Raw genomic sequence first — 22,047 nt, 5'->3', positions numbered from 1 at the left:
CAGGACAGAAACTGAGCTGCAAGATAGTCTGAGGGCAGAGGGCAGTGACACAGCCCCAGCTGTGGCACTGGGTTTCAAACTAGACTCCCTCTGGCACATCTCCTTCCCCTCTTGTGGGAGGAATGCTCTTCAAATCTCCCCCACCTATCTTGACTCCCTAAAGGAGTCAAGTTTCTCTTAGCGAACCCCTCCTAGGACCCAGGCCATCTCACCGATCCTGAAGCTCAGCCTTCTCCAGATGCCCTTGACTCTTCAGCTGTGTTAACTCCTGACTCCTTTCATGGGCTTCCTTCTCCAGCTCCTGGGTCCTGGCTAGTAGCAGCATCAACTGGGATGGCTCGCTCCCATTCAGTCTCCCAGATCCATCAGATTCCCGGGACTGTGGTGCTCCCACAGTCAGGCGCAGACAACAGGTCAACAGGGAACCTGAAAGCCTCACATGCTCAGCCTTGAGCTCCGTCAGGTCTCTGAGTACAAGAAAAGAGCAGACTCCAACAGGGACCAGGAACAGGAAAGGGAGCGTGGAGGTCACGCCCAGGGAAGCCTGAGGAGCAGGTCTAGGAAAAGTCATCTCAATCCAACAATCCAACAACTCCATCCCTCCCCACCAACTCTTCCACCTCTGCTTTTCCCCCACAACCTGATTCCCTTCTATAGCAGCCCACTGTCATGCGAATAGAGTTGGTAGGTAGGGGCAAACCTCCTCCCGTCATACCTCCACACTGACCTGTCAGTGGCTGACTTCATTTCCAGGAAGTGGCGACGGAAGGTCACCACCTCCCGCCACAGACTGAGAAGGCGACCATGCTCCCCTTTCAGGTAGCCCTTGAAGAACTGTGTGTTCAGAAACCAAGGTCATATCAAAGGGCAGAGGACATCTTTTGCCAACACAGGAGTCTTGGATTCCTCCTGACTATTGGGGGGGAAGTGGAGGGCCTTAAAGGAGATAGCTTATGAATGGGTGTCTATGTTCAGGCGATGCTGAAGTGTTTAATAAAGTTAGCAGTGGGATTCAAGAGGTCAAAGGGCCTAGGATGGTATATGGCCTTCTTTGAGCTAGATTAGAAAAGGATAAACAGTAGCTGCTCAACAAATGGGAGCTATTACCATCATCACCATAGACTTATAATGATGATTAAATGATATAACATATGTAAATCATCTAACATAATGCCTAACACAGAGCAACGGCCCAGGAAACATTAGTTTCCTTTAACTGGGATCTGAAAATTTCTTCCCCATTCAATTTCAACAGCTACCTCATTAGCATCTAGATTGCAGACTTCCAGATGAGGGGGGTCAGTAAACTTTAAGATCCATCTAAAACCTATGCAGGAACAGAGTTGCTTTGAGTGTCATGCTACCTGCCAGCAAAACCTCGACTGGGCAGGTAAGAACAGAACTAAGGTGACAGCCCAAGCAGGGCAGAGCTGCCAGCATGAGCAGTAAGGACGGCCAGAGACTTTAACAAACAGCTCAGTTTCCATCCAGGTCCTGAAGTTAACCCCTTCCGGCACTGACCAGGCAGCGCCCAGACTGCAAGTCCTCCTCTCACCATTCCCGCCCACTGTTTCTCTTACCTCCTGCTCCATCTGCCACTGGCTCTCCTTCCTCATTAGCTCATCCCGGGCCCGGCTCCAGTCTACTGTCAATTTTTCCACATCTTCCCGAAGCGCTTTATTCACCACGTCAGCTTTTTCCATGTGCAGCCGAAGCTGGGTGTTCACCTCCGCTAGACTCTCACACCTGCACTGGGGAGGGGTAGGAGCAAGTACTAAACAAAGGTCTGAGCCAACCCTTGGACCTCTTGGAGTAAGATGACAACCACTGGAACTTTCCACTGCCAGGAACTGGAGGGCTAAGGCTGAAGTCCTTGGTTCTAATCCATGTTAGCCCTCGAGACAGAGGTTTTCCATCAACCTTCTCTACCTGCCTGCCAACCACCCAGGCCAGAAAGTTGGGGTCCATCACCTCTGTTGCTCCTCCTCCAATCGCGTTAGCAGCTGTTCCAGGTTTGGCTCCTCCACACTTTCCCACCTCTGAGGGACCGGTCCCTTAGCCAGACAAAAGCAAGCTTTCAATTACCTTCAACGAGAACATCCCGCAGACCAATTCCCGGATGCCCCCTTCTACTGCAGCCTGCTTATTGTTTTTAAAGTTCATCCGTTTATATTTATTTTTATTTTTGGCCACACCGAGCAGCTTGTGGGATCTTAGTGCCCCCAACCAAGGATAACCCCACCACCACCCCTCAGCAGTGAAAGCGCAGAGTCCTAACCACTGGACTGCCAGGGAATTCCCCAGCTTTTTTTTTTTATTCTTTCTCCCCTTTGTTAGCAATATGTCTCTTTTCTCAATCACTGCATTCCTCAAGTAAACCCACTGCATCCCTCTCTCCAAACGTAAACCAGTGATTTCTCGTGAAAGATGGCATTTGGTAGTGAAAAGAACTTTTGACCTAAGAAGCATAAAATACAGCTTTCACTAATGGTCTTGGCTTCTACTACACTAATTTTTGGACCTTGGGAAGTTATAACATCTCTAAGCCACAAAGTCTTCAGCTCCAAAATGAAGGTGATATCATTCCCCTGAAAAGTTGCTTTGCAGGTTAAGTGACGTAATTCTATGACAATGCCTAAGGGTGACTGGCCTACATAGAACGGTACATAGTTAAGTCTCGTCCTTTCCTTCCTCTGAGAGAACTCTTCCGAGGGTAATGTGAGAAGATGCTGAGAGGGAGCTGGAAGAAAGGCAGATAGGTTTTTGAAAGCCAGTTCTACCCAGCCCACAGCACAAAGAAATCTCTCTGTCACAAATACGGTTTTTTCAGGCCTGCAAAGGCACACATCTCTCCAAGACAGATAAACACTGACACCTCCTGGAGGAAAAATGCATCTCTTCTCTCGGATTCCACACCCCTTCCAATCTGGTAATATTAAGTCTCCTAAAGCTCATTTTGTCCTTAGAGAGCCTGGGGTTGGAGTCTGATGGGGCAGGAATAGCTAGGTCCTGTGAAGGTATCTGATGAAGCTCTCAGGGGCTGACGAAAGAACGGCTTCTTCCAAACACCGCCTTATCACACCCCAGCCTCCCTCAGTCGGCAAATGAGGCCTAACTATACTCCCTGAGGGCTCAGGAGGAGCACAGAAGAGCCTCACTCACCCCAGTGGCTTCCAGCCGCTTCTCCAGCTCTTGGCACCAACTCCGGTACTGCAACACCTGGGGCAAACAGAGCAGGACACGGCAATGGGCACGGCTGGTACCAACAGCCCAAAGCAAAGGTCCCCAAGGGTCGTGGGCAAATGCGCTGTGAATGAGGGACTGGGTGATGACAGTGAAGTGAGGCCATAACATCTTACAGTTTCCATTTGGTCATTTAATCATATGTTCTCTACAGCTCTTGTATTGGAGAAGGAAGTTCATGGGCTTTGGAACCGGAAAACCTAGGATCAGGTCCTAGCTCTAGACTAGGAGAGCAAACCTAGACAACTAACTGACCCCTCATGAAGGTCACCTTTGAAAGGGACATCGTAGATGGCTGGTGGAGAAGTTGCAGACATCAAAGGAGAGCTGTTTAGGACATTCCCACCACGTGGCTCCATCTTCTGCAAACCTCATCCCGCTTCAGTCCCCAGCCCCAAGTGTTCTCCTCCTTCCCCTTCCTGAAAGGGCAGCTGCCTCACCTTGGCCTGCAGCTTCCTCACGAGGGTTGCTTGCCTTTGCTGAGCCTCCTGGGAACTCTTCAGCTTCCGCCAGGAAGCTGCTTGGTTCTCTGCCATCTGCTGCTGTAGCGCCAGCACTTGCTCCTCCAGCACCAGCTGCAGTGACCGGGGCTTCATATTGTTCAACCCAGGGCCCCCTGTCTCCATGGGGGCACCAGACAGTAAGTCCACAGGTCCCTATGCAGCCAGAGGCTGTTCGCTCCCAGCAGGCTCTCTAATCATTGCTGTGTCCCTTGGACCTCCTCTTGAGCTGGGGACTAAAGCACACAGTGGAGTTGAAAGAACTCCCTAGATGACTCAAATTTATTCAGCAAATACTCATTAAGTTCTGTAAAATTGGGTTGGACAAAGTATAGTACTCCTCAAAGCTTTTCAAATACTAAGATGGACCTAATCTCTAAAGGGGGGGGGGGGACGTGATGAGCATCATTTCCCAAATTTATTGGACCATGACACAAGTTCACAGGACTAGTGTTTCTTGGCATGACTTTTGTAACTCTGCACTCGACCAAGAGCTCCTAGTTTACCATTGCATCCCTAGTGCCTGGCACAGTGCCTAATAAACATCTGCTGAATGAATCACTGAAGGTGATTTTAGGCTAGCAGGGGAGATGGACACGATTACAATACAACGTGGTCTGTGCAGTAATAACAGAGACATCACAGGATACTATGGGAAGACAAAAGAAGGACATTTAACCCAACCTGTGGGGCTGTGAACAGTGTGAATCACCGTCATCAGAATACTTGTTAAGTGTTTCTATGGGTCAGTCACTTGAAGCTTTACACATACCATGTCATTTTGGCATCACAAGAATCTTGAAACCTTCCAGTGCTTTCCTATCATACTTCAGCATTGGTACTATTTTAACATGGATGAGGAAACTGAGGCTTACGAAGGCTAAGCCTCAGCTGAGAAATCAGAAAGGTTAAACAATTTGTCCTAGTTCATACAGTTGGCATTTGGTTGACTAGGGATTTGAATACAAGCAATCTGACTCTCTGACAGAGAGTAGCAGGCATTTCAGGCAGTAGAACCAAAAAACAGAGGGAAGAAGGAGCCAGCTTCAGCAGGATGGCAAACCCTCCTCATCCACCAGGAGATGGGCCAGCACAGGGCAATGGGGGCAGGTGAGGGAGGCCAGCCTAACCAGTGACTTCAGAGACACCCAGGAGACGGGAAGGCAAGATGATCAAGGGTTTGGGGTGCTAGTCCAAGTTCTGTCTCTAATGGGCTCTAGGACCTCGAGCACGCCACTTCCTCAGGCTCCTCATCCAAAAATGAGGGTGCCCAGCTCCATGACCTCTGAGTTTCTTAGGCCTGTAAAACACACGATAACCTGGGGGCAGAGGAGGGGGGTAGAGTTCTCTCATCTTATCAGTCCTGAGACACCCATCATCAGGTTTGAGGAGTATCTGTATTTCCAGCTACCTATCAAGAAAATGGTCTATTAGAGCTGCCTTCTTGGCAGCATCAGTCTCATAATCTGAAGAAAATGGCATATACAGCAAATGCCAATGTAACATTTGCACATACAGTGGGAGTTTCAGGGGCCCCATGTCCCTTTAATGCACCAAACTGTTGATCTTCTACATCCTGGCTCTAATGCCACGTCCTATCAGGTCCTCCCAGATGTATCCAGGTATAATTTATCAGTTTTATAGCCATATATACAATATATATCAATTTATATTTAATGTATAGAGAGAATGTCTATGTTACATCTTACCACTACTATTTGTCTATCTTCTCCACTAATTTGTGAGTTCCTCAAAGGCAGGAGCTGATTCATTTCGGTCATTAGGAGCTCGTCAACAATGCATAATGAAGAAATGCATGTGGGCCTCACTCCTGGCAGATCTAAACCCTTGGCCAGAGGTTACAAATGTAGCCTGCGGGTTCTTTTCAATCATTGTGTGGCCTATACGATGGTTTTTAAGAACTTAAGTTAGGTGCCAACATTTACCATTGGCAAAATACATATAAAAATTCGTATTTCTGGCTCCTTTGGATAATCAGCATATCTAGTGACCCCTGACCCACATTCCCACAAGGTGACAATAGGCTGCAGTGAAACAGTGTCTGCCCCCTTTAGATAAGGCATATGCTCTCCAGTTCACCTTAGACTCAGGCCCCTGCCCTCTCCCTCACACCGATAGCAGATTTTAGTTGTCATGTCATTGCACTTGTGCTATTGTTTTTCTTATAACAGAGTTACAGAGGAAAACTCAGCTTACTAGTCACCTCCTGGGCAACTGCAGATACCCGGGTTTGCTGAGCTTGTACTAGACAGTAAGGAAAGGGCATAAAGTAGGAAGAGTACAGTGGCACCAGTAAAGGCATAGTGGCACCAACACTCCAGGATGCCTCTTCCTAGCTGATCAACTGGGTTAGTACTTCCAGTGTCCTCCCTTTCTGCCCTTCCTTTCCACCACAGCTGTGAAATGCTGGCTCAATCTCTCTCTTCTGGTTGGAGGCACAAACCTGCTGGGAAGTAGCTCTTACCGACAACACGACTAACAACAAGAGTAGCTCTGAGATGCTTCAAGGGACTTGAAGAGCCTTTTCTCCCCGAACACTGTGAGGGATGGGCCAGGCTTTTGCAGAGTCTCAGAGGCCCCAAAGGCTCCCTAACACTCCTTTGAATCCCTACCCCCAAAAGCATTCGGTTAAACCCCATGAAATTGCCGATATCTGCCCTTTTTATAACCTAACAAAATAATTTCATGTAATTCAACCTAATATAATATTATATATATTTATAATCATATATTTATATATATTATACAAACCTAATATATAAGCAGCCCTCTCATAGTTCCTGGAATTCTCCTATTAAATCCTCTTTTATTCTTTTTATTTATTTATTTGTGGCCATGCCTCGTGGCTTGCAACATCTTAGTTTGATCTGCGGCCCATGCAGTGGAAGCTCAAGAGTCCTAACCACTGGACTGGCAGGGAATTCTCTAAATCCTCTTTTAGAATAAGGCTGTTGTTAATGTGTATACATTATTTTAGAAAATGATAGTAACACCTCAGTAAAAAAATGGAATTATATTAGAATTATATGATTATTTTACTTTAGCAGATAATTTAAAAATTTTAGAGCTATTTAAAAATTTAGTCCAACCCTCTCATTTTACAGATAAGGAAACTGAGGCTTACAGAGATTAAGTAACTTCATTTTGTTCATATTTTATTGGTATGCCCCATTTACTTCAAAAATGATGCGAAATTGTAGCAAATGTACCATACTAATGTAAGATGTTACTAACGGGGAAACTGGGTGCAGGGTATATAGGAACTTGCTGTACTATGCAAGTTCTGTAAATCTAAAATTGTTCTAAAGAATAAAGTTTATTTAAAAAATGACTTGAATTGTTTTATGATTAACGCCCCCACCCCGCCAAAAAAAAAAAAAAACAGGAATAAAAAGATGGAGGGAACAGAGAAAAATTACACCAGGAATTTTTCTGAAATTGAGATTCAGTTCTGAGCTTCCTCAAGACACAGTTCAGCACCTTTCATTAACACACTGTCAGATCAGCCAGAGAATAAATAAACTAGCATAGCTCCAAAAGAAAGGTAGGTTTCAATGGCCCTCAGGAAAGGAAAAGGTCAGTAGCTGGCAAATGGTAACAGACTGAATTGCATTCAATGAGAATAATGGATGTCAGTCTGCTCTGTAAACTGTAAACCACTGAATAGATGTTATCATTACCACAGGAAAAGGAAAAAGATTCACTTCTTTTATACGTTAATTTATCCTGTAAACACTCATGAATTCCAGCTTAGCATCAGGTAACTGGCCACAGTGATACAGAAATGAGGAAGACTGACTTCCTACTTTTGCTAGGAACCAGACTGGGAAGGGCAGTGACCTCTGAACCTAGGGTGAAGAGTGAGACAAGAGTGACATAAATTATATATTTTGTCTCATCTCATCCAAATTCTTCCAAAAGGAGTATTTAAATAAATTTAAAATAGCAGCAACACCACCTAAACTTGAAGTAGAGGTGTAAATGTTGCAAGGACTAAGAGGAGAACTGGTATTATTAAACAGAATTTGTCACTTAAAGCAAAAAAGAAAAAACACGTGAGGGCACAGATATTTTATTTCCTGAGAAAAGAAACTATATATATATTTGTCTGGAGAGACAATTTGTTTCTTATTCCAGAAAAAAAGAAATTAGCACACAGCTCCTTATATAAATCTCATATGTGGGCCTCTCTCTCCATCCTCCTCCTACCTCTAAGGCCTCTCTCCCTTTAGTCTCCTCTGCTGGCTCCTCCCCACCATCTCAAGGTTGGAGGCCCCAGGGCTCAGGCTTCAGACCTCTTCTCCACCTACATTCATTTTCTAAATAATCTCATCCAGTTTCATGGCTTAAAACTGTACCTATACACCCATGACTCCCAGTGTTACATCTCCAGCCCATCTGGCACATCACACTCCTATACTAAATCCAAACATTTATTTAACTTCTCCATATAGATGTCTAACAGGCATCTCAAAGTTAACTCATCCAAAAGTGAACTCCTGTTCCTCCAATCTTCCCCATTTCAGTACGTGCTAATTCCATCCTTCTGGTTGCTCAAGCCCAAAGGGCCTTACAGTTATACTGACTCCATTCTCCCACAGCCTATAACCAATCCATCAGCAAATCCTGTTGGCTCTACCAGTTCCTATCGCTTCTGACCCAACCCCACCATCATCCTGAGCAAAGCCACTCTTGGCTTTAAGGTATGCCCACAAATTCTTTGATACTCCTCCCTTCAAGAGGTGGAGCCTAAACTCTCTCCCCTTGAGCATGATCTGGAATAAAGTTAATGAAGCTGAATAAAGTAGAAATGACTTCCAAGACAAGGTCATAAAAGGCCTCCCCTCTCTCTAGCTCTTGCTCTCTCCCCACTCTCTCTGCTGTGTCCTGAGGACACCCAGGCAGCCCTGTGAAGAGGCCCAGTGGTAAGGAACCACATCTTGGGAGCAGACCAGACATCAGTTTGACTGCAATCTCCTGAGAGATCCTAAGCCAGAAACAGCCAGCTGAGCTGCTCCCAGATTTCAGACCCACAACTATATGAGATAATAAATGACTGCTGTTTCAAGCTTCTAAGTTTTGGGGTAATTTCTTGCATAGCAGTTGATAACTAACACACCTGGATAACTGCAAAAGCTTCCTAGGTGGTAGCAATGCTTCTACCCTTGCTTTCAAAATTTGCTTTTTCTCAGCAGAATAGTCAGAGTGATCCTTTTAAAACAGTGACAGGGACTTCCTGGGTTGTCCATTGGTTAAGACTCCGAGCTTCCACTGTAGGGGGCATGGGTTCCATCCCTGGTTGGGGAACTAAGATCCCACATCCCACATGGTATGGCATAAATAAGTAAATAAAGCAATAAATAAATATTAAAACAGTGACAGATTCGGTCACTCAGAACCCTCCAGTGGCTAATCAAGAGTAGAAACCACAATCACTGTATTGGCTTACCTGGTCCTAATTATTTGATCCCAGCCTCCAATTGTTTTAATTCCATTTCTTACTCCTCTCCCCTTTGCTCACATCCCTCCAGCCACACAGCCCTCGTTGCTGTACATGCTTGGAACACACCAAGCCACACACTCATCCAGGGCCTCTTCTTCCAGTTACCCTCATGATTGGCTCCCTTGCCACCTTCTCTGTTCAAATGTCCCCTTCTCAGTAAGTTGTTCCTTAACCACCCAATATAAAATACAACCACCCCTCCACACAAACTGGTATTTTTCTTTTCTTTTCCTTTTTGGCCGCACCATGCGGCACGCAGGATCTCTTAGTTCCCCAACCAGGCATTGAACCCATGCCCCCTGCAGTGGAAGCGGGGAGTCTTAACTACAGGGCTGCCAGAGAAGTCCCTGGTATTTTTCTACTTACCTTACCATGCTTCATCTGTCCCTATCTGAGTATTATGTGTACTATATCTAACCCAATGTACACTTCCCAAGTGCAAGAATATTGTTTTGTTGACTGCTGTATTCTCAGCTCCTAAAACAGTGCCTGGTATATAGCAGGCACTCATTAGATATTTGACTAAATGAATGGATATAAGAACATTAGGCAACATGATCCATATCAAAGGTCTTACAAAATGCTGACAGTTCTATAATCTTCTAAAAGGTAAAAACAAACAAAAAAACCCAAAAGAAACAGATCATGTAGTTTGTACAGCACTTTACTCTCTCACAATTATTTGCAATCTTCATAAAAAACACTTTGAGAAGAAATTATTGCCTTCATTTTATGGACAAGAAAACTAAGGCTCAAAACACGGAAGGGGTATAACTGGTCAGCGGCAGAGCAAATACTCAACCCCAATCTGCTTCGAAACCCTACACCCTTCCATTACAAAATGCTGCCCCCTAAATCATGAAACATGAAATCACAGCTCTGGGAGGGACACTTTCTAAAGGGTGTGAAATGATGAGGTCTAAGTCTTCGACTCTCTGATGGACAAGGACCAAAGAAAGGTAGAGTGTGACTGAAGGAACAAGGGCTAGCACCAGGTTCTAGTTCCTCATGAACTCACTCCGTACATTTGGGAACATCAATTCTCCTTTCTAAGCCTTCTCATGTGCATCACTTGGCCTCCATAACTCATGGACCTAATGTAAACACCAATTCAACAGACATTTACCAAACCCAAAGGCAATCCACGAATTATTACAGGCTCTGGGGACGGACAGCCTAGAATTCGTATCCCGGCTCCACTCACTTATTAGTTGTGGGACTCTACGCAAATTGATCTAAGAGTGCCTTAGCTTCTTCACGCATAAAATGTTAAGATATAGAACCCACCTTAGGGAATCGCTCTGAGGATTAAATGGGCCTTTACAGGTAATGCATTTCGTAGCACCTTTGTGGCTGTTCAATAAATATTAGCTATTATTATGATCATCACGTGCTAGACCCTGGGATACAGATAAAAAAGGCAAGGCATAACGCCCCAACAAGTGCACGGCTGTAAAAGAGATGCAGGAAAAGTAACTCGGTGCAATGAGTGCAAAAACCCAGCAGCGAGCTAACTGCGCCTTCAGAAAGCGGTTGGAAAAGGTTTCCGAGGAAGTGCTATTTAAGGTGGGTCCCGAAGAATGAGCGTTCCAGAGTAGGGTGGCGAGTAGGACTGGACTTTCGGACAGATCACATGCAAAGCCCCAAAGGCAGAGGGAGCCGCAAAATTCTGGGAGCCAGGAGCGGGACGCTTAGGAGAGCGCAGCGCCTTATCGGACAACCCCAGGCTCGGGAAGATCCCTTTTTACGCGGACTTGGAGCGCAGAGTGTGGGCGGCAGCAGCACGCGGACACACCCGCCTAGGACAGGTCCCAGCCCCTCTCTGGGCCTCGGCCGCTGGGAATTCCCTAAGGCGCTCTAAGAGGGGGCCGGCCTCTGGGCCTCAGACCGTTAACCCGGGCACCTCCCGCCTGCCCTTGAGGCCCCACCTCACCACGCTCGGCTCCCGCAGATTCCTCGGGTGCTCCTCAGCGCCTCAGCGCCTGAAGCAGCAGCTAAGGCCCGGCCGGGGGCGGGGTCCCACCAAGGGGCTGGGGCGCAGGCCCCGCCCCTCAAACTCCCGCCCTTTCGGAGGGCCCCCGCCCCTCCGTGCAGGACGCCTAAGGACGGACTGCGCCACCTAGGGGCCTCCGCCATGTTGAGTACTGGCAGCCGACTTAAAAGTGTGGCCCAGAAGAAAAAACGGGATAATATTAAGAGATATTAAGATTCCCTCGCCAGAAATGGGGACAGCCAGGCTTGCTGGATTCGAGTAAGGGAAGTTTTAGTAACAGAAAAAAACTTGCTCTCAATCATACCCCTTTTGGCTTCGGGATTACACATTGCGCATGTGTGTGGTCACCTGGTTCTAGGTGCGCCTGCGCACTGTTCCACCTACAAACCCGAGTATAATTAACAAGGGCGCTTCGTCGGGATACAACTTCGTCTTCAGACCCCCGAAGCCCCAAACGGCTTCAGGCAACACAACACTCACAGCGTAGTTATTCAGTGTCATTTGAACACACATGGCTTTGAACAGGGTGTTTTCTTTGCCTGAATGTCCTGCATCCGTCCGGAGAACCGCAGTTTGTCCAATTTTATGCGTGAACCTGATTTTCTCTAGAGGACTCTAGAGGCGTTTTTTATAGCGTTTTGTGCATAAATTATCAATGCACTTTCATTCACCTGCCTCTCTTCTCCACTCAGTGGGTCTAAAGTTTTAGTTGGGATTAAAAAAAAAACAAAACTGGAGAACTTCTTAAAGTGCAGACTCTCGGATTCCCCCACTAGAGAGTCAGTAAACCAGGCGTGGAGCCCGGGACTCTGCATTCAAGCAAATACCTTGGGTGATTCCCGATGCGTTGGGAACATATTTTGAGAAACACTGTGTAAGACTGTGTATCTCTAGCACCCAGCACAAGGCTTAGTACAAAATAGGAGCTAAGTAAGTGCTGAGTGAATAGATGGATGTATGAATGGATAGCAGGAGTGAAACAGGCAATTCACAGCCAAAGGGAACCTGAGAAAAGAACACTTTGATAAGAGTATCTTTGTATTTTTCTCCTATAAGAACAAAACAAGTTCTTAATAGTTACTGAGAAAAAGAGAAAGTAAGTGAGGGGTGGGGGGAGGACAGTGATTCTTAACGGCAAACTATGCTGAGAGGGAAGAAGAAACATCCCAGACATTGGACAGACAAAAGGATGCAAAGACTCAGTTGTGTGGGAGTCTACCCCAGGGAAATATTCTCCCAATAGGTTGTGTGCAAGAATGTTCACTACAGTATTTGGAATGTTACACCTCAGGGCATCTGCAACCTCAGGGAGATGGCATACTTTGCCATCTCCTAAACCAGTTTACCCCAAACTCTTGGATTACCTGACAACTTTCCCTCCTTCAGGTCTCAACTTAAATGGTACTTCCTCAGCTAGGTCTTCCCTGATCATGTTATGTAAAGTAATACCCTATCATTTTCTATTGCAGTACTCTTTTCATAGTACTTTTTACTTACTTATTTTGGTTTACCTATTATCTTTCTCCCCCTTGAAAATTTAAGCTTCATGAGAATAGGAGGCTATCTCTGACTTATTCTTAGCATTTAACACAGAGCCTGACACAGGGTAGGTGCTAAGTAAGCATCCATGAAATGAATGAATGGAGTCAGCCTCAGTGTTACAAAGGTTAATGACATAAAAATCTATCAACAAACTGCATAATACACTTTAAGACCATGAAGAATAAGCAAAGAGGATTAAAACAAACAGTAATCTTTGATTTTTGTAAAAGGGAATTTGTTCATTCATTCCCTTATTCATTTACTCATTCATCCAACAAACATTTATGGAATATTTGTTATGTGCTAGTATTGGATAATAATACAATGTATTAACAGCAAGTTGGAAATTGTATTAAAACATAATAAAGTAGTACAACTGGGTATTTTGTCTGGGCCAGAGAAGAAAGTGGAGTTAGCTGATGCGTGAGAGTGGGTAGCATGCCCCCTAGAGATTCTGTAGGCTTTGAGAGTACATCAGCCTTCAAACATCCTGTGAAGTGCCAGGAATGTTTGGGACAAAAAAAAAAGGTGTTCATGTACAGCACTTGAATTGCTTGGGACCCAAGAGCCCTGTAGGGAAAGACTTAATCCAGCCACAGTTAGAGTCTAGCCATGTTCAAACCTGTCTGATGAACTAGAGTGGGGAGAAGGCCTCAAAGGAGGCTGGATTGGAGGGAGAGACAACGAATCAGTTGAAAGAAAACCAACCCTAGTCCCCTCCAAGTGAACTGGAGCTCTTTCTTTGTGCCCTTAATTCCATCTCTGGGAACATGCTTTTTATCTCAACCCTTTTTCAGGACTGTAAAGTGGATCCCGCACCCCAGGCTTGCTCATTATTTATAGATATTCCCCTTGCCCCATACCAAGAGGCTGCCTGGACTGACTGACTTTCTTTATTTTTAAACTTACATATGTGAAATTTCAAAGTGATGGGCTAAAAACCCATATATATATATCTCTCTATATATATTTTTCTAATAGCTTAAAATCTGTTTTAACGTTCTTAAATCCTTTATGGTGTCGAGAATGGAGGATAGAAAATTTGTGTGGAGATATTTCTGGCTGTGAGTCCCCACCCTTCTCAGGGAAGATGTAACTGCTTCAGCCAAGTGATCGGAAGAGGGGAGTTCTAGGAGGGTTGGGGGTACCACATCCAACCCCATTGCAGTTGGGGAGCATAATGACCGGATCTACCTCCTGCCCAGGAAATCTATCAACAAGAGACAAGCCTGCTAACTGATTTGGTGGCAGACCCAGGAGAGTGCTGCTGTGTTGGGGTAGTCCTGCTCTCCCAGAATTTGTCAGGGAATGTTTTCTGTAGGCTGGATGGGGACTAAGTAAAAGAAGGAGAGCTGCATAGGCCTATCCTGTGTCCTGTTTGGTAGGGCCTCCTAGAGGGGTAAAGGGACTCCAGAAGTGAGAAGACAAATGACCATTGGCAATAGAGATGCCTTTGCTAAGAGGAGTGCAGGAGAGGGCTCCAGCAGGGAATCCCTGAAGAGCCCATAAAAGCCGTCCATGATGTTTTGTTGATGGACAGAAACAGCTAAAAGCATCTGCCAAACCCAGAAAACACAAAGCCAGCTACGACACGAATTCAAAGAAGACTTTTCCCACCCCTTTCTCCATCTTCCTCTCCATGTCAGCACTCTGAGTGACCAAGGTGAGCTGAGGATGACAGGGGAAAAATTGAGGAAAAAAAATAACCCTCAATCATTCCCCTCTTTCTCACTGCAAGCTAACTGCCAGAAGCAGAGCTCGAGGCACCAAAAGAATATAGCATCTTGTAATAGATTGTGAACCACTCGCTGCTTTCCATCAGAGTCCATTTATTTATCATTAAACAAATATTGATTAAGAATGTACTATGTGTCAAATCCTGTGCTAGACACTGGGAGAGACCCAAAGAACAATAACACATGGACCCTGCCTAGAGCCTCAGTCCACAGACTTAAGTAGAGGCAGGTGAGTAATGTATATTTCACACATTTACAGGGTGGTAAATTCTGTAAAGAGGGAGTGGCTGGCTTCATAGAGGTGGTGACAATATAACCTAATTATGAAGGATTAATCTGCTGAGCAGACAAAGGCAGGAAGGGCATTCCAAGCAGTGTTCTTGGAACAGTGATGTGCAAAAGCATGGATGTTTGGGGATTGCCGGGGATTTCCTCTGGGCACTCCTCTGGCTGATTCTGCCACTTGGTTGTATCGTATGAGTCTCCCTGGATTTATAATTAGATAATAATACAATCCCCTCCATCAGCTGGGTATTCCCCCCGTGGCGCTGACTCTGTCTCAGTGGGCAGGTCTCTTTCCAGTCCTTGCCCCTTCCCACTGACTAAGTCAAGCTCTAAATACCCACTCACCCAAGCTTGACATTTCTTTGAAGTGGGTGCCATTTGCTCACCACCATTCAGGGCTTGGGCAGTAAAAAGATGTATAGGGACAGCTCCCATAGGACTGGGTCCTCTCTTTCCTCAAAAAATGAGCCCTTAGACTTCCCTGGTGGTCCAGTGGTTAAGACTCCAGGCTTCCACTACAGGGGGCAGTTCCCCCTGGTGGGGGAACTGAGATCCTGCATACCATGAGGTGTGGCCAAAATAAATAAATAAATAAATAAAATAAAATAAAAGATGAGCCCTTAATTATATTCTAACCTGAGACTCTATCTGCTGCCTCAGGTGACACAGAAACTAAACTCTAAGAATCTGGACAGGAACCAGGTGGAGAAACATGGCAGGAAGAACGTCGGGCTTGGAGGCAGACACACTCACCTGAGTTTGAACTCCTGGCTCTGCCTTGTGTTTTGAGCAACCCGCCTCGCCTCCCCTCTCTGAGCCTCAAATTCCTCCGCTGCAAATGGGGATAATAATACTTACCTCTTAGAGTTTTTACGTGCAAAGTGGGAGATAAAGTAGATGAATGGAGGGAGGAGTGGAAGGAGTCCAGCAAGAATCTGAGGTTTCTGAGCTCAAGAATGACAATAAGGTTTCCAGGTCCCTAACTATTAACAGTGGTTACCTCTAGGCCGAGAGATTGGGGAGTGGCTTCTTTTAATTTAACACCCTTTGGTATTGTTTCACTTCTATTTTTTTTACAATGAAAATTATTTAAGTTTGTAATTTAAATATATTCAGTATAGAAATCATACTTAAATAAAAAGGTTTTTTTCAAAGCTTATATTGCATAGAAAGTCATCCAGGAGACGGATAGAAATGGTTGTTTCTGAGAAGGTCTGGAAAACTAGGGGTCTGGAGTGGGAGGGGGACTTCCTGTGTATTCTCTTGTACTGTCTGAACTTTTTTCATCATGAATTTGTATTACCTTTCTTTCTAATACACATTACTTTTTAAATTTTTAAAAAACATTTTTTAAATATTAAGAAGTTTTAAAATAAAAATACTTTAAGTAAAGAATAAAAGTGAAAATGTGTGGTTGCTTTGTTTGTGCACCACACCTGCAACAGGCAAAACCACACATACACCCACATGCAGTTTCCAGATTATAGTATCTGCAGGGAGTGGGATGGACCGACCTCACTGGAGCGCCCACATGCTCTGACAAGGTGCAGTTCCCGAGGAGCTCAGCTGGGGGAACCATTGAGAGCTTGGTGGAGAAGATTCCAGAGGAGTGGCAGCTCCTGGGACGTTTAAAACAACACAAACCGGAATGACGATGGGGATGTGGGGGAGGATTAGGCGGTTCTGCTCCTGCTGGGGTGCTCTGGGCTCCCTGGATGGGGATGGTCCATGCCCCACAGATTATAAAAAGCACAGATGGAGGTCCAGGGGCTGCAGGCCCTCCTCCCAGGCAATCCCTTTCATATAAGGTGATGCCAGGAAAGATCAATCCTTCCTTGCTGTGGGGAAGAGCACTGGATTCAGAGTCATGAGTTTGGGTTGAGTCCTACCGTGATCATTTCTGGTTGCGTGGCCTTGTGTCAATCACTTAACTCCTCTGAGACTCAATTTCCTCATTTATGAACAAGGACAATATTAACAATTGACTTTTTTTTTTAACCATAATTTATGGAGTACCTACTATATGATAGTTACTGAAAGAAAGGTGCTCTACATATGTAAATACATTTAGTTCTTATAAGCAGTCTGTGAAGCAGATATTTTTATTCTAATTTTACAGGTAAAGAAACAGGTTCAGAGAAGTGATTTTTTTTTAAAGATATCAATAATAGGTAACATTTATGTAGAGCTTACTTTGCACAAGACACTGTTTTAAGAACTTACAACAAAAATTTGTAAGAACCTTGAGGCAGGTATATTATTATTAACCTCACTTTGTATATGAGGAAACTGAGGCACAGAAAGTTTAAATAATTGGCCTGAGATTACACAGCTGGTAAATTAGGGAGCCAGGACTTAAAGGCAGGTAGTCCAGCTCTTAATCATTATGTTAGACAAATCTCCTGCTTAAAACTCTGCACTAAAATTCTCACTGCACTAAACATAAAATCCAACTTCCTTTCTCTGGTTTCCAAGGCCATTCTCAATGTGGTCCTGGCATGATCTGACCTCATCTATCACCTCCCCCATGCTCACTCTGTTTCAGTCACACCAGCTTCTCCCGGTTCCTCAGATATGCCAAGCACATTCATGCCACAGGGCCTTTGCATTTGCTGTTCCCTCCACCAGGAATGATCTTCTCCCAGACCTTTGAACAGTTCATTCCCTCACTACATCTAGATCTCTGCTCAAACATCACCCCCTCAAAGAGACATTCCTATCTAAAATAGACATCCCTTTGACCCTGTTTAATTTTTCTTCACACACTTAGAATTCTCTGAAATTATACATTTGTTTGCTTGTTTGTCTGTCTTTCTCACCAGAATGTGAGCACAGACTTGGTAGTCCACTGTTAGATACAGTGCTTAGGCCTAGGATGTAACACATGGTAGACACCCAGTGTATAGTTGATGGATAATTAAGTACATAAATGAATGAATACCCAAGGTCACCCAATTGGTTAGTGGCAGAGCCAGGACACAAACCAAGTTGTTTGATCCTGGAACCCATACTCTTAGCCAGCTCTAACCCATGCTGAACTGACTCTGAGAATTAGGAGATTCAGATAGCATAAAGAATGCGAAGCCACTTTGAAAATTGCTAAGTGCTTGAAAAATGATGTTGCTGCCGCTGCTGCTGCTGCTGATTCAGTTAACTGCTCATCTGTGAAATGGGTATAAAAAATACTCTGGCCTGCCAACTTTAAGAGGATGTTTTGTGGAGTGCCTGTGAGATGGATAGGGAAACATGTAAAAAAGTTAAAGGCTCTACACGGTAGAAAGGACTGTAAAGGTTGTTTCCATGCCAGTGGCTTCCCAAGACTCCCATCTTCTACCTCGAGTTTGACATTAATATTGCTGACAGGAGAGGGGGAGGTAGGGGGACGTGGGGTGGGGGCGGTGGGCGAAGGACTCTCCGTCCCAGTAATTAAACATGTTGGGACTGAATTGCTGCCAGCGGCAGCATCTGGTCGCAATTACCAGAGGGGACCGAAGTGATTAGTCACCTTTATAGTGAGAGCCAGGCCAGTCCCCTGGGCTCCTCCCTGGAGAGGGCCTTCTCAGCAGGCCCAGAGTCCCCTTCCCCGACTCCCACCCCATTTCTGGAGTTCCCTGGTCCTCAAATAATAGCCCTGCTCAGAGACTCCTCCATGTTCCCAAAGTCCCAGCCCATTGGATGAGACCTTGACTAAAAGCCAAGAATACCATAATTGCCCCCTACCACCCTTTCACTTTTCGTGTTTCTAGAAGTTAGGTTAGGATTCTTTGGTATAAAATGTGTCAGAGAGGGAATTAGGCTTAAAAAGTAATTTAACCTTTCTGAACTTCAGTTTCTTCATCTGCAAAATCAGGGTACTGAGAGTATCTACATCATAGGGTTCTTGTGAAGATAAATAAGATAAAAATGCAGTGCGATACAAAGGCCAGAGTCTAGTTTACTCCAGTATATGCTCAATAAATAGCAGCTATTATTATTTGCGGGGTACCAGGCTAATCACTTATTTTTTTAATGAATTTATTTATTTTATTTATTTATTTTTGGCTGCATTGGGTCTTCGTTGCTGTGTGCAGGCTTTCTCTAGTTGCAGCAAGAGGGGGCTACTCTTCGCTGCGGTGCGCGGGCTTCTCATTGTGATGGCTTCTCTTGTTGCAGAGCACAGGCTCTAGGTGCGCAGGCTTCAGTAGTGGTAGAATGCAGGCTCAGTAGTTGCAGCATGCAGGCTCAGTAGTTGCGGCACACGGGCTTAGTTGCTCTGTGGCACGTGGGATCTTCCCGGACCACGACTCGAACCCATGTCCCCTGCATTGGTAGGCGGATTCTTAACCACTGTGCCACCAGGGAAGCCCAGGCTAATCACTTTTTATAATTTATTTAATTGAATCCCCACAAACACCCTGGGAGGTAGGTACTGTCATGATTCCTGTTCAGAGTTACAAAAAGGTTTAGAGGCTTCCAAAGATAATATAATATACTAAACCATATAGCAGAACTAGAATTCAAAATCAGGCCTGTTTGTCTCCAAGAGCCCTTACTCTTTATAAAACCATGTTCAAGGGCATCTTGATTGTTTGATTTATTTTTGTTCATTTGTTTGTTTGTTTATTTTGGCCACGCGGCTTGTGGGATTTTAGTTCCCCTGACCAGGGATTGAACCCGGGCCCCTGGCAGTGAGAGCGTGGAGTCTTAACCACTGGACCGCCAGAGAATTCCTGATGTTTTTGATTTATTCATCCCTTCATTTATTCACTCACTCAGGCTTACAAAATACCTAATTCGTGGCAAGACAAGAATCCCTTCCTTTCAGGAACTCAGAGTCCAGCAGGGAAGGCACGATATGTCTGTAAGTAACTATACCTTAAAGTAGAAAATGATGGCTTTTGTATATAAGGGCCGGTTAGAGATTCATTCATCCATACGACACACTGAGAACCTGCTATGTGCTGGGCCCTGTGCCCAGCCCTGGGAATAATTGAAAGATAAATATGGTGCCGTCTAGTCATAATCTCATGGGGGAGACAGGTATGTAAATAAATTATTACTGCTATAAGGAATTACGTTATGATTTTTTAAATATGAAAAAAGTACACAGAGTAGAAGAAATGAACTGTGTCGGAGACAGGGGGGCAGAGGCAGAACTGGATAATCTTGGAGCTACCAAAATGGAAAGGGGCACAGAAAATGTGTGATGGCAAATCAGGAGTGTGTGAATGAGGGAAGGCTTCGTGGAGGAGAGGGCACATGAGTTGGCACTTTTCAATGGGCAGGTTTTAGAGAGAGGGAGGATTGGAACAAAGAGATCTGGGAGGCCTAGAAGCCAGTTATAAGGGAATTATATTAGGACAGGCCGTGAGGAGGACTGAGACAGTGAGGCAGCGGGGATGGAGAGGATGAAGGAACCCCAGAGATGACTGCTTAAGTGGACAAGTCAAAAGGGAAGCCAAGTGTTGTGAATCTGGGCAACCGGAGGGATAGTTAGGAATTCAGCTCTTCCTTAAAGTTCCCCCTGAACAGTGTCTGGTATTGTATTGATCCTTTGAGATGGGAAGGTGGAGCTGTTCTGGGGTTTCTGACCTAGGGGCACCAGATGAAGCTTGAAATGGCCAAGTTATGCAGCTGTGCTCTGAAGATCAGCAAGGATCTGGACGTAACACCATGAAAAGGCTGGTCGAGCACCTGGACAACCGGGCTGTGAGTTTCATCTTCTTTCATTCATCAAATGCTTACTGAGCTTCTACTCTGTGCCAGGTTGTGCTGGGAAACCAATCTGGTGACCTTAGAGTAGGGACAGATCTCTATCGGGCAGGCTCAAAGAATCTCGGATTAAGAAGGAAGCCTACCTGACTGCTTCTACTGCTGCTATACCTCTCACAGTGTGACAAGTGTTGTAGCAAAACGTTCAAGAAGGGGTAATTGGCTCTGTGTGGGGATCTGGGAAGGCTTCCTGGAGGAGGTGAAACTTTTTTTTTTGACTGCTTTGGGACTTCGTTGCTGCATGTGGGCTTTCTCAAGTTGCGGCGAGTGGGACTACTCTCCGTTGCGGTGCGCGGGCTTCTCCTTGCGGTGGCTTCTCTTGTTGCAGAGCACGGGCTCTAGGCGCGTGGGCTTCAGTAGTTGTGGCTCGCGGGCTCTAGAGCGCAGTCTCAGTAGCTGTGATGCACAGGCTTAGTTACTCCGCGGCATGTGGGATCTTCCCGGACGAGCGCTCTAACCCCTGCCCCCTGGATTGGCAGGCGGATTCTTAACCAGGGAAGGAGGAGGTAAATTTTCAGCTGAAGCTCTCAGGATGAGGAGGACTACCTCCCGTTGTGGGAGTGAAAGGAGGGTATTCCAGGTAAAGGGAACAGTTTTCCCCCACGAGTCCAGCTGGAATTGAGACTTCTTCCAGAACTACCAGAAAAGCACTGTGTGGGAAATCATTTTTCCAGCCTCCTGAAGGGGCCGCTGCTGCCCCAGGCAGGGGCTGCCACCTCTGGACTCAGCCAGTCCCTCCCAACAAAACTGAGTTTGTCTTTGCTGGGGTGGCAGTGAGGTACACTCTGGATCTGCCTCCATCTAAGGAGTGGGCTCAGGGTGGCAGCGCCCCCAAAGCCTGAAGTAACAATCTGAGCTCAGTCAACGGCATCTGGGGGGAGGGGTGTAGTGGGTACTGATACTTTTCTGTCTCTGGGTCACCACAAGTTTAATAAAATAAAAGAAACTGTGGGTAAATGCTGCCATCTGTACTGCCCACCCCCCAACAACAAATCAGGTCCCAGACTAGACGCAAAGGTTGCTTTAAAAACACCCCAAGGACTTAACTGAAAACCCACACTCCTCATGTTTCTGGGGCTTAAGATCCTTGAGTTCACTCCTCAGCATCTCTCCTCAGGAAGGTGGGGTGGGCTGTCCCGTGACGTGGAGGTAAAGACCCGAGAGTCTGCTCCGTGGGACTGAGAGGCCCCCCCGCAAGCCTAGAAGCCCCCCTCGGGGCTGTGTGCCAAAAGCCCCCATGAGCCATGGCCTCAGAGGGCAGCGGTGATTTTTTTCACATAAATATATCGCACTTAAATGAGTTTAGACAGCATGACATCAGAGAGTAATTAAATTGGTTTGGGTTGGAATTCCGTTTCCAATTCCTGAGTTCAGGTTTGTAAAAGATTTTTCTGAGCACCTGCAGGCATGTGTGTGTGTGTGTGTGTGTGTGTGTGTGTGTGTGTGTGTAAGTATTTTCTCTGGAAAGGATTC

At 45.6% G+C, this 22,047-nt stretch overlaps 1 protein-coding gene across 4 annotated transcripts in view; it reads right to left on the bottom strand.

Moving 5' to 3' along the window:
- The window catches only part of CEP250 (centrosomal protein 250), a 47,644-nt gene extending 36,357 nt beyond the window's left edge, over nucleotides 1-11,287 (bottom strand). For 3 of the 4 annotated variants that reach the window (XM_024742963.1, XM_024742965.1, XM_024742966.1), the window contains exons 1-7: nucleotides 11,196-11,287; nucleotides 3,684-3,979; nucleotides 3,163-3,219; nucleotides 1,972-2,054; nucleotides 1,581-1,746; nucleotides 728-834; nucleotides 213-467 (exon numbers count right to left, since the gene is read on the bottom strand). In XM_024742963.1, coding sequence (XP_024598731.1) covers nucleotides 213-467; nucleotides 728-834; nucleotides 1,581-1,746; nucleotides 1,972-2,054; nucleotides 3,163-3,219; nucleotides 3,684-3,869 — 854 coding nt within the window. In that variant the 5' untranslated portion in view covers nucleotides 3,870-3,979; nucleotides 11,196-11,287. The remainder of the gene's footprint in view (nucleotides 1-212; nucleotides 468-727; nucleotides 835-1,580; nucleotides 1,747-1,971; nucleotides 2,055-3,162; nucleotides 3,220-3,683; nucleotides 3,980-11,195) is intronic. The other variant, XM_024742964.1, reaches the window with a different exon arrangement.
- Between the last annotated feature and the right edge of the window lie 10,760 nt (nucleotides 11,288-22,047).

This window comes from Neophocaena asiaeorientalis, unplaced genomic scaffold, assembly GCF_003031525.2.
Source record: "Neophocaena asiaeorientalis asiaeorientalis breed wild unplaced genomic scaffold, Neophocaena_asiaeorientalis_V1.1 scaffold82, whole genome shotgun sequence".
In the NCBI taxonomy this organism is placed as follows: Eukaryota; Metazoa; Chordata; class Mammalia; order Artiodactyla; family Phocoenidae; genus Neophocaena; species Neophocaena asiaeorientalis.
The sequence above is the reverse complement of the archived record's forward strand: the minus strand, read 5'-3'. Positions and strand labels throughout refer to the sequence as shown.